We start from the raw sequence: 11,922 nt of genomic DNA, 5'->3' as shown, positions 1-11,922 counted from the left end.
TTTTTTGTTTCATTTTGGTTTTCTTCAGGAATCATCAGTAAAGCCAGTACTATGGGAGACGAATATTGGACCTTATTTCAGAATGGTGAACACCACATATATAAACACCTTCATAAACAAAAGATATCTTAAATTTGGATAGGTGGCATCTAAAAGTGAAGACATAATAGTTGAAATTCAAAAAAGATTCAAAAGGGAAGTTTGATTTCTCCTGTTTACATCCGGCTTTGCTTTTTTGACTCAAAAGTGACTTTTCCTCAGTTCACAAGTTGAACTTTGATTCCTCCTTACTAAGCAATGCAATTCAGATTCTGAGGTAAAAAAGAAAGAATTGATTATCTTCTTTGTTTATGTTTTTTTTTGTAAATGAACGGATGAATTAAGCAGATCATTAGAAGTTCTTAGGAGGTGTTTTCGCCCATTTCTAAAAATAGGGAAAAAAAGGAATCGATTAGGTAAGTGTGTAAGAAGCCCGAATATCTGGCACTAATTGATCAAAGGGGAAACTGGGCGGCTTTTCATCATTACCTTCGCTAGGCCTTCCGGAAGACTTCTCTAAGTTTCGGTCACTTAAAAGATACTTGAACTCCTGATTTGGCAGCTGTGAATCAAAAATAGTTGCTTTACATTGAGCAAAAAAATTTCCTGTCTAAAGGAAAGGAAAACATTGTGGTATATAAAAGTACTCGGCTGTTGCAATTTTGACATCATAACTTCGATTCTCTCAGAATATCAACGGTAAGGTAAATTTAATTTTCCCAGAATGTTTTGCTTTTTACCAAGTTCTCTTTGCTGTGTGCTGCTTATGGCATTGACCTTGACTCGCCAAGTGGCATCGTTTAAAGGTTAGTGCTTACAGTGTTATATTTTTCCGTGTGATAGTTTTATTTTTTGCTTAAAATTAGGATTTCTTCCTATTACGGCACGTGAAGCCAAAGAGATTAAACTGAGGTTCGTTATTACATTTGAAACTTATTTACCGTTTTTTACGTTTTTCTTTCTTTTCACTCGTCACTGACATCTTTTGTTTCACAGCTAATTGTGCTGAGCTGTACAAGGATGGAAAAACAACCAGCGGTGTCTATACGATTGACCCTGATGGTCTAGGTGCCTTCAATGTGTACTGTGACCAGAACACAACTGGAGGAGGATGGACAGTAATCCACAAGAGACTGAACGGCTCCGTCAGTTTTTATCAAAGCTGGTGCAAGTACAAGAATGGCTTCGGAGATCCAAATGGCGAGTATTGGTTAGGACTGGAAAAGATGAACCGCCTTACTTGGAGAAAAAACAACACGCTTCGAGTAGATCTGGAGATTACACGTACTCGTATTTACGCCGAATACGACTTTTTCGAGGTTGAGTCGGAATGTAAACATTATTCCTTGACTATTGGAGGGATCTCTAGAGGTAAATTATTTTTCAAGTCATAACTACTATGAATAATATCTATACCATGAAATGAATAACCCTTTTACTCTCATGAGTGAACAAGATATTATTTCCCCTTTCAATATCTGCTACAATATGAAGCAGACAAGTGACGAGAGTAAATAAAAATACCAAGTAGAGGATTTCTAGTTGATCCAATACCAAATTCTCGAAAACTAATATCATAAAACCTTTATGGTACGTAGTCGGTAATGAGACCGTGGGAGTGCAAAGATTACTACAAATAAAAGAACAATTTAATTCATGAGGATTTAAAAGGCATTCAATCTTTCAATTCCTTCAGTTTCTGTCTGAGCATTTTTTTTTGCAGCAGTTTCAGGCCGTTGGGCCTCATTAAACTCTTGAAATGCTGACATCTCCACGGCAGTGCAGTTTGTGTTTCATGATAGCTTTCTTCATCTTGGGATGTTTTTCTCCTCGGTATAAAAAAATGGTTTTCGCTTTAAAAGCTTTCCTTGTTTGACAAAAAAATTACATTGATTATATAAACATGTGTATATTTTTTCCTTTCTCTCTCTCTTTCTGAAGGAGATGCCAAAGATTCTTTTAAAGGAAATAACCAGGCCCCATTTTCAACCATAGATAAAGGCAACACAACCTGTACTAAAAGATTTGGAGCCTGGTGGTTTCCTAAAGATTCGACAAACTGTGGTTACTCGAATCTCAACGGCAATTACCAAGTGAATGGTATAAGATGGGAAAGCTGGGCTGCAGTCCCCAATCCGCTCGCCACCAAAGCTGAAATGAAGATCAAGCCGAATTTTCCGAGAAAATAATTTGTGTAAAATGTATGGGATCGTATTGAAAAGTTTACAATAAAATCTATTTGCAGTGTACTAGCTGACTATTGCGAGCGAAGGTTGTCCAATAGAAGTGGGCAACTTATAAACATTTTTGAAAAGGAAATTTTTCCTTCAATAGGTAGAAAAAGTTACTCCATTGTATAAAGGTATGAGGTGGGATGGCTGGAGTAAATTCCCTGGCGTACGAAGATCAAGCCGGATTGTCCAGAAAATTACTTATTTGAAATGTACGAAACTGTATTGAAAAGTTTACAGTAAAGTTTATTTGCGGTATATTTTTTATTATTTTATATTTTAACTCAAGTAAATGGCCAATGCGTTCAAAGCCAAAGTATAGAGTTCTACCTCATTTACAAATCGACCACAATTTTCCGTCGTCTGTAACCTTATTTATCATAGAAATGACGTCAACAATGTTCAATGAACTTAAGGGCAGCCTTGTGGTTTCAATGCAGAGTTTTAAACCTTCTTTATGTCATTTCTTTGATCAATAAGGTTATAGACAACGGAAATTTGTGGTCGATTTGCTGTTTGCAATATAATTTAATCTTAAATGCCAGCTGTAATGCGCCAGAGTTTTCGGAAATTCTCGCACGCGTGTCATGTTAATTCGCGGCGTTGTCGTTTGAGCTGTTCTTGTTGCTTTAATCTGTGTCCTGTGATGACTTCTTCAGTGAAATACCACGATATAATGGATGACAATAGAATTCATTATTCTGAAATGTTATCATCAGCTAATTTTTAATCTTTATGCCCTCTGCTTCTAAAAATATTTCTACGGGTCGTCTTTTTTTTCAACTATGCAGTCCGAGAACCGGCTTTCTACTAATGAAGATTTTTTCCTCCGCTTTTTCTGCCGCCACGTCAAGTTCTTCAAAATTTCTCCAAGTATACCGATCGTAAAACTAGGATATTCGTCACTGTCCCTATTTCAGAAATTTTCATTCGTTATTATAAGTGAATCTTTCTCACTGCGACATGGCTAGGATGGCAGAACGTTGCTTTATATATATATATAAAACACGCGTGCGAGAATTTCCGAAAACTCTGGCGCATTACAGCTGGCATTTAAGATTAAATTATATTGCAAACAGCAAATCGACCACAAATTTCCGTTGTCTATAACCTTATTGATCAAAGAAATGACATAAAGAAGGTTTAAAACTCTTAGACGATACCACAAAGGTTGGGTCGTTTGGGGTGACCGTCTCGGTTCTCCCCCATCCTAGCATTAGCACTGCACTGATGAGGCCCAGAAGGCCGAAACAGTATATATATATATAACTGCAGACAGTACTGTTTCGGCCTTCTGGGCCTCATCAGTGCAGTGCTAATGCTAGGATGGGGGAGAACCGAGACGGTCACCCCAAACGACCCAACCTTTGTGGTATCGTCTAAGCCATGCCAGAGTGCTCAAACTAGAGTAAACCAGCGAGCATGCGCAATTGCAACGGCAATGACTCATCCTAGATAGAGTGCTCAATTTGGACATGAAAGCAAATATATATATATATTTGCTATATATATATATAAGATATAACTAACTGCAGACAGTACTTTTTTTTTTTTTAAAAATATAAAAGCCTGGAGACCAGGCAGTTTTATTTCGTCAATGATATCTATTTACAATTCTAATTGATTAAAGTATTCGAATTAAATTATGAGTTACTTAGGTAATTACAGGTCTCAATTAACTAATGATATTTTCTCTTACAGGCGGCACGAACAGCGCACGGGCTATAACAGCCCGGAGTAAGCGCCCACCTGTAAGAGCTAACAAAGTTCTATTTACAAGTTTTCTATTTATAAAGTTCTATTTACTATTTACAAAGAGTTTTGTCCCGACCATGTGGGGCGCAAACAAAGGTTCAGGGGGGAGCAAGAGAGGGAAAGAAGACAGGTTTACCAGCATCGGCCGAACAAAATGCGTTTTTAAAAGACCAAAAATTCCTTAAGGTATCAGTGTCGCTGCTAAGAATTCTGAGTTGGACATCTTTTTTAATTAAGTCGATAATCGCGTTGGAGCTCAAAAGAGAACCTTCGAAGGTAGCTTTATTTCTGGCAAGCCAACACCAATATATGATGGTTGCCTTGAGAAAGTTAGATAAGGATATACTGGTGGTAGATTGGTCTAGGGAAAAGGGGTAATAGATAGAGGTAGGGGAGATAGAGAAGGGGGAGTCGAGTAGAACACGAAAAAGGGGAGAGAAATAGTCCCAGACTTTCACAACTCTGGGACATCCCAAGAAACAGTGTTCAATAGTTTCTGTTTTACCGCAGATCGCGCATTTGTCATTATTGATGTATCCCCAAGACTTTAGGAGATATCTTACGCGGATCACTCTATGGATCAATAGCCAAATTAGATCGTTCTTCTTGTTCTCAATTAGCTTTAGGCGAGACTTGCGCCACACCCAGGCCCAACGATTGATGGGGCGGTCCATAGCAGACGCCCAAAAACCGGAGCACCGGGGTGCAACGCAGACGGGGTCAAGCAACAAAAGATATAAATTCTTACTGGTGAGTAAATCAGGTAAGGCACCAGTTTTCTGATGCAAGGTACGGAAATTATCTAAACAAAGCCGGTAGTAATTGGAAGGAAGGAAGGAAGAGGGGCCAGAATTTGTGGGAAAAGAAAAACGGGGATCTAGAATAGTTAGCTTATGTCCTAAAAAATATCGAGCTAGGTAATGCCATTTGGATGTGCCAAAGTCATCTCTTAAACTGGAAAAAACAGAAAGGCGCAGGCTAGCGCACTTAGCTTTAAAATTAACGACGTTGAGGCCCCCAGAGGATGGGGGCGCACAACAGCGATCGCGACTTACATTTTCCATTTTCCCTTTCCAGATAAAAGGCCAAATGATCGACTTAAAGCTATCGTGCACCCAACGGGGTGGGGGGATGACTTTAGCAACGTGCCATAAACGGCTTGCGCCTAAAGTGTTTACAATTAAGGTTCTACCGATAAAAGACAGGTCTCTTTGTTTCCAAAGATTTAGAACCGAACTTAGTTTGTCTAATTTGGCCCGCCAATTGTCGTCGTCGACATTGACGAGGCCGTTTGAGAAGTAAACACCAAGCACTCTCATTTTAGTGACCCATTTGAGGCCATAGGGAGATTCAATTCTAGTTCGCCATTTTCCTAACCACATTGCTTCAGATTTGGACGTGTTCAGTTTAGCGCCAGATCCTTGTTCAAATTTTGATACGACTCGGAGAAGTGAAGAAAGAGACCTTTCGGATTTTAAGATGCAAGTAGCATCGTCAGCGTACTGGGATATTTTATATTGAAGGCTCCCTGCTCCGGGGAGCAGGAAACCTTCAATATCTTTACAATTACGGATTTGCGTTGATAATACTTCTGAAACTAGCACATAAAGGAGAGGAGATAATGGGCATCCCTGTCTCACCCCTCTTCTTAAGTGGACAGGGGGGGACAGGGAGCCATTAACAATGATTCTAGAGAAGGCTTTAGAATAAAATAGTTCGACCCACCCACAAAAGGAGGGGCCGAAACCAAATTTACGCAATACTCTCATCATGAATTCGTGGTCAACTCGGTCAAAAGCTTTTTCTTGATCTAAGGAAATGAGAATACCTGGTTCATTAGTTTTGTCAATCATGTCAAGGGCATCACGAAGTAAGGCCAAATTTGAGAAGATAGTGCGGCCGACCACGCCGCACGTTTGGTCTGAATGCACGATGGAGTTCATGACTTTTTTCAATCGTTCAGTGATGATTTTAGATGCTAACTTGTAGTCAGTGTTTAACAAGGAAATTGGGCGCCAATTTTTTGCGAGGCGTCGATCATCTTTTTTGTGGATGAGTCGTAGGAGGCCCTCGTACTGGCTATCCGCGAGGGAGCCAGCAAGAAAGGCCTCGTTCAAAACAGAAAGGAGAGATTCGCTCAAATCGTTCCAAAAACACGAGTAAAATTCTGTTGGGAGACCATCAGAACCGGGTGACTTGCCGGTCTGAAGGCCTTCCAATGCAGTAAGTAATTCTTTATTAGAAAAAGGGCCTTCACATAGATTGCGCTCATAATCAGTCAGTGAAAATTCGAGGTCGTCAATTATTTCAGTTTGAATTCGCATATCAAGAGGATCTTTGGTGAATAAATTCTTGTAGAAATTGGTTAAAATTCTTTCAAGATCATTTTGAGAATTCCTGAGAACACCGTTCTCGTCAAAAAAAGATTCAAAACTATTCATGTCAGCTCGTTTTTTCTCCAGACGGAAGAAATAGCGTGTTGGTTTCTCGCCTTCTTCGAACCATTGTGCTCGGGAGCGGACTTTAGCTCCTTCGGCTTCTTTCGAGATTAGAGAGGACAATTGGCTTTCCAAATCGCTAATTACACCTGGGTTATTTAAGCGATTAGAATGTAAAGCGTTTTTAGCATGGGTTAATTGCTTAGTAATTAGGATTCTTTTGGCATTTGCTGTTCTCTGTTTACGGATACAGTATGAAATACTTGTTTTGCGGATTTCAATTTTTAGAGCATCCCACCACTCGCGGAGGGAGGCGAATTCGGGGATTTTAAGCTTAAAGTTGTTAATCGATTTTGACATAATGTTTTTAAATTCTACATCTGAGAGTAAAGAGCTGTTGAACTTCCAAATTCCAGGACCATGATTAGAAGGGTTAGTCGTTAGTTCAATTTTTACAAAGTCATGATCGGATAGGTCGTATACGCATGGAAGAATATTACATTTCGTTACTAGGGTTAAGCCTTTAGCGACGAGAAAGCGGTCAATTCTAGATGCCTGGGTATGGTCTTTGTTAGACCAGGTGAAAGTTACTTTGCGCGGGTTGTTTTTGCGCCAAATGTCTGTAAGTGAGAAGTCAGCACAAAGGGATCGGAGAAGTTTTTGATCAGACAATAGGATGGCGGAACAATTTAATTTATCTAGGACATTGTCTACACAATTAAAGTCTCCCCCGATCACTAGATCCCCTTGGGGGAGAAAGTAATTGTGCAGACAAGAGAAAAAACTTTTACGATCCGAAATAGTATTGGGAGAGTAAATGTTTACTAAATTTAGTTTAGAATTATAGTAGTCAATGAGTAAGCTCAATATTCTTCCTTCGGAATCGGTCAAAAAACGGATAATTCTGCCTGGGAAGTTTAGAGAAAAGAGGATGGCAACACCGGCAGACCTGCCAGTCCCGAAGGACCACAGACATTTGCCGCGCCAGAGTGTTTCGAATTCCTCCGCTTGTTTTTTACATGAGACATGTGTCTCTTGTAAAAAGAATATGTCACACTTTGAATAATTTAATTCTTGAATAATTTTCCTACTTTTTCTAGAAGACCCGAGTCCTCGCACATTTAGAGAAATTATTTTAAGCTTACTCATCGAGTTTGGTTAATAAATAGATAAGCAAATTAATAGGTAAATTAATGTCTGTACCGCCTTCTCCTGACTCTTTCCCACCCGTCGTCGCTATCAGTATCTGAATAATCGCGGCGAGAAGATCTGTCTCGGTCATCGCGCTTGCGATAGCGGTCACGGTCGCCTCTTCTCTCTTCCCGCTCATCTCTTCGATCATTCTTTCGGTCACCTCGCCGTTCGTTCCCTCGCTCATCTCGCCGTTCATCCCCTCGCTCGTCTCGCCGTTCATCTCTTCGCTCATCCCGCCGTTCATCCCTTCGCTCGTCTTTTCTTTCTGAGTCCTTTTGTCGCTCGTCGCGTCCCTCAGGGGGCTGTTTCCTTTCTTCCTTCGTTTGCTTCTTTCGCTCTTCGTCCTGTTTACGTTTGTCTTCCTTTTCGCGTTTTTCCTTCATGCGTTTCAGTCGTTCATCCCGCTCCATTTTCTTCTGTTCCTCCGTTTTCTCTACCTTCGCACCGGCATCAATATTTGCGCTGAAGAGAACGAAAGGGCAGCTGTCAATGAGATGTTCGTCTGACAAACAAACTGAACATTTAGCCCCTTCCTCGCAATCTTCGGAACGGTGGCCAGGGCGCTCACAGTTAAAGCAACGAACTGTTGAGCATTCCCTGGCCAAATGGCTCTCATCACCGCAGTTTCTACACGATTTAGGCTGGTTCGGGTACCAGATACGTATCGTCTCACCGGCCACGCGGATAGTATTTGGGATCTTGTGGGCGATATTCATTCTGGCCGTTCGCACTCCGTTTTCGATATGTTGCGCGATTAGATCACGGCGGAAGCTGAGGACACGGCCATAGTGGCTAAGGCGGCCAATTAAGGCCGTATCCGGCAGCTCCGCTGGCGCCTCATATATTTTCACAATTGCAAGACGGTTCTCGCAGTCGCCAAGAAAGATTTTCAGCCCCTCGATCTCAACGTATGGGGTTTCAAGAGCAGCCTCCTTCGCCGCTCGCGATACAAAAGAGACTACCCAGGACTTGTTCGAACTTTTCTTCTGGATTGTGGCGATTGAATCAATGTCAATGCCAGCGGCATCAAAGCTCTCCAAAATAGTCTGGGAGGTAACCAAGGTATCCACGGAAAAATACACTGACCGGTCTTTGATGATCTTGGTTTGCCCTGAGCCCATAAATGGTACGCCTCTAAAACGCACACCACTGTTTTCAAGGAGTTTTAAGGCCTCCGGGACATCAAGCTCGGACGCTGTTGCCCAGGTTCCGTCGGTGGTACTGGCGAACTGCTCATTAAATTGGCTCTCCTGGCTATCCATTATCAAAACTGAAAGAACAAAGAGAATCCTGATTTTCATAGGCTAAAAGGCCGAGAAGCTTTTAACTGTTTCGGCCTTCTGGGCCTCATCAGTGCAGTGCTAATGCTAGGATGGAGGAGAACCAATATGGTCACCCCAAACGATCCAACCTTTGTGGTATCGTCTAAGCCATGCCAGAGTGCTCAAACTAGAGTACACTAGCGAGCATATATAAGATATATAAGATATATATATATAAGATATATATATATCTTATTAACCAAGGGCGAGGGCCGTACTGGGAGAAGATCGGCCCGAGGTCTTGACAGTACGGACCGAGCGCAGCGAGGTCCGTACAAAAAAGACCGAGGGCCGATATTCTTCCAGTACGTTCCCGAGCAAGCTTGGTTAATAAGAGATTTATTATACGACTGAAGTTCAAAGGGACACAAGTGCGGTATTATTCGAGACCATTCGGGACAGTGCCCGGTCCAATACTGAGAGAATATTGACCGGCAATAGAGAATTTTGATTGGTTGATTTTAGTTATTGGCCCTCTGACGGCCTGAGTCGTGTAATAAGTTACGTTATTCATTTTTATCGTCGATAACCGCCGTGACCTTAATTCTCGACTAACGAGGGCACGAGAATTTCCACAGTTATTGTAAAAAAAAATAGATAAATAAAACTTCGAGGTCATGAGAATGAAGGAAGCAACCGCTTTTTGGAAAAACTCTCGATGGACGAATAAAAATTTCCAAAGTCAATATTATAGAAAATCTATAGACTGAGCCCAGTGTAGGATAAACATGTTATGGTGCAAAGGGTTAAATCGTGGAAAAATTTCCAGAAGAAATTTAACACCTTCTTTAAGAGTATATGAAACAAACAAACAAAATAATTATTCACCTAGAGTACAAAGAGACGCAATTAGTTTCAAATCACTTGAAATCTTAACTCGAACAATAATTGTACTTACGTTTGCCGTGTAAGAGCGGAGATAGGAGAAAAGTGTCATTGCCGAAACTCCAACTAATGAACTAAGTTTTACAAAGAGATAAAATATTGCTTCAATTTGTCTGTTCTTTCCCTCTAAGGCTTTCCTTCAACCGTTCAAAGGACATAGGCAACAGCAGCTACTGAGAGAACTGAAACTAATACAACATTTTCTGACCTTCAGTGTATTCGGGCGTTGGTGTCTGTTCAGATGAAAGAGATGTCAGCGATCAAACTATCATCGCCAAAACTAGCGCAAGGATTTTACAACCTATTTCGAAAACATCACAGTTATCATCAATGCCTGGTGTTAGGAATCCGAAATTAAGTGCAGGAAAATAGCGTCCGATTGGCCAGAACTTAAATTAGAGACAGGGCTTGGGCAATGACCGTTGACATAACGGGAAAATTTTCTTGGTAACACCATCCTCCTCCACGTTTCTCATTTTACTTGGCAAGTGCCAAGAGGGATGTTCTTATGGAAACCAAGAGAATCAAACCTGACAATGACATCTGTTGGTTGAAAAACAAATAAAAGTAAATTGAAAAAATCAACTTTACAATCCCGAAAAATTCAATGATCAGAAGCTTTAAGTTCTAAAAAAGTGGATACTGTTTCTCAGCAGAGAAACAAGAACACAAACGCAAAGTTAAAATGTATTTGTGATTGAGAGCTCCGTCAACGCAGGGCGTGATAACCATAATTAAAAAATGGGAAAGTGATATATATAGATATAACATTTAAACTTGCCATTCTTCAAAAGTTAGAATCCTCGCACACTGCTATCACAACCGAAGCATATCATAACATTACGCAGTCTAACAATCTATTCTTTCAAATCAGCTTAAGGCTGCGACAATTAATTCAACTGATCCCCGCGGGAAAATAACTTACAATTATCTTATTACAAGGTCTAAACAAACAGATTCCATGTTGCCTTGTGTCTGTTTAATAATATATCTCAGATGACGTCATATTAAAACTTGGTAAGAGAAACAAACAAGCGGCTCCGAGGCGCAGCCAGATGTGTCACGGATATTCTTAACACACTCTGACGTTTTCTGTGATGTAGTAGGGACCTTAAGCAGTCAGGACGACAACTGCGAAGAAAACTTCGATTTGAAATGAATTAAAATTTATAGTAAGAATTTCGTGAATGGCTGGATGTGCTTACTGTCTCTTGCGGTACCCCACCTCAACCTCAGCACACGGATGTGAGTGGGGTTGAGCTCCAATTTAAACTTTCCATTCACAGACAACGGAAATTTTTCGTGATTTCACGTTGTTGTTTGACATAAGCACGGCTGCGAAATACACAAAGTTTTAAAATGCACTTGCTGAGCCATTATCCTGCCAATCAGATCTTTTGTTCTGACACTTTCTTGATGCCGTTACCGTCGCGGTTTGCTTAAGGTCCCTATTACTATACAGGTTCACGCCAGCGTGAGCCTAATTTTTTTTTTTTTTTTTTTTTTTTAACAATAAGAAAAAAATGTTGTGAATCGTAAAGTCATTTATGCGTCTGACTGCCACTAGATCATAAGTAGGAACCACTCAAAATACGCGAAGGATCCAGCTTATCATATAGCAATAAATTCTGTGATTCATATTTGAAGAACGTAAGTTTCAAGTGGAAATACAGAAAAAAACCAACAGTGTTGTTAACAGCAAAACATTCACCTGAGGGAGAAAATGCTGCCGCAGAGTGCAACGGAATTGGAAGCTGGATTGAGGTAATCTGAAAGGCTAAAATTTCAGAAAAGCATGGAACATCCTTTCCTTTATTCGCTGTTGTGTTCTCATTTCGAAAAAAATTGGATAGGGCGCTGACTGAAGGGAAATTTTATACCTGTGTGAGTCCCTTGAGTCCCTAATGAAATGGAAATTCATTTATTTACTTATTTATTGACTTCGTCAAACAAAAATAATCAAAATAAGTAAATAAATGGGTAAATAAATGAATAAATAAATAAATGGCGGGGACATCGCAGCAGCGTAGCCAATAACAGCTGGCCCAGATTCAACTC

The 11,922-nt window shown here is 40.4% G+C and overlaps 1 protein-coding gene across 1 annotated transcript; it reads left to right on the top strand.

Moving 5' to 3' along the window:
* Window positions 1-705: 705 nt before the first annotated feature.
* LOC148741054 (angiopoietin-related protein 7-like) lies at window positions 706-2,278 on the top strand. The gene is made up of 3 exons (XM_088744740.1): window positions 706-845; window positions 1,036-1,410; window positions 1,993-2,278. The coding sequence occupies exons 1-3, from the start codon at window positions 764-766 to the stop codon at window positions 2,226-2,228; spliced, it is 693 nt and encodes a 230-aa protein (XP_088600866.1). The 5' UTR covers window positions 706-763; the 3' UTR covers window positions 2,229-2,278.
* Window positions 2,279-11,922: the final 9,644 nt, after the last annotated feature.

This window comes from Stylophora pistillata, chromosome 1, assembly GCF_964205215.1.
Source record: "Stylophora pistillata chromosome 1, jaStyPist1.2, whole genome shotgun sequence".
Taxonomy (NCBI): Eukaryota; Metazoa; Cnidaria; class Anthozoa; order Scleractinia; family Pocilloporidae; genus Stylophora; species Stylophora pistillata.
This window is presented reverse-complemented; position numbering and strand designations above follow the sequence as displayed.

Coding starts and splice junctions, on each gene's coding strand:
- LOC148741054 (XM_088744740.1), top strand. CDS start 764: ATGTTTTGCTTTTTACCAAGTTCTCTTTGCTGTGTGCTGCTTATGGCA. Junction 846..1,035: donor CCAAGTGGCATCGTTTAAAG/GTTAGTGCTTAC, acceptor TTTGTTTCACAG/CTAATTGTGCTGAGCTGTAC. Junction 1,411..1,992: donor TATTGGAGGGATCTCTAGAG/GTAAATTATTTT, acceptor GAGATGCCAAAG/ATTCTTTTAAAGGAAATAAC.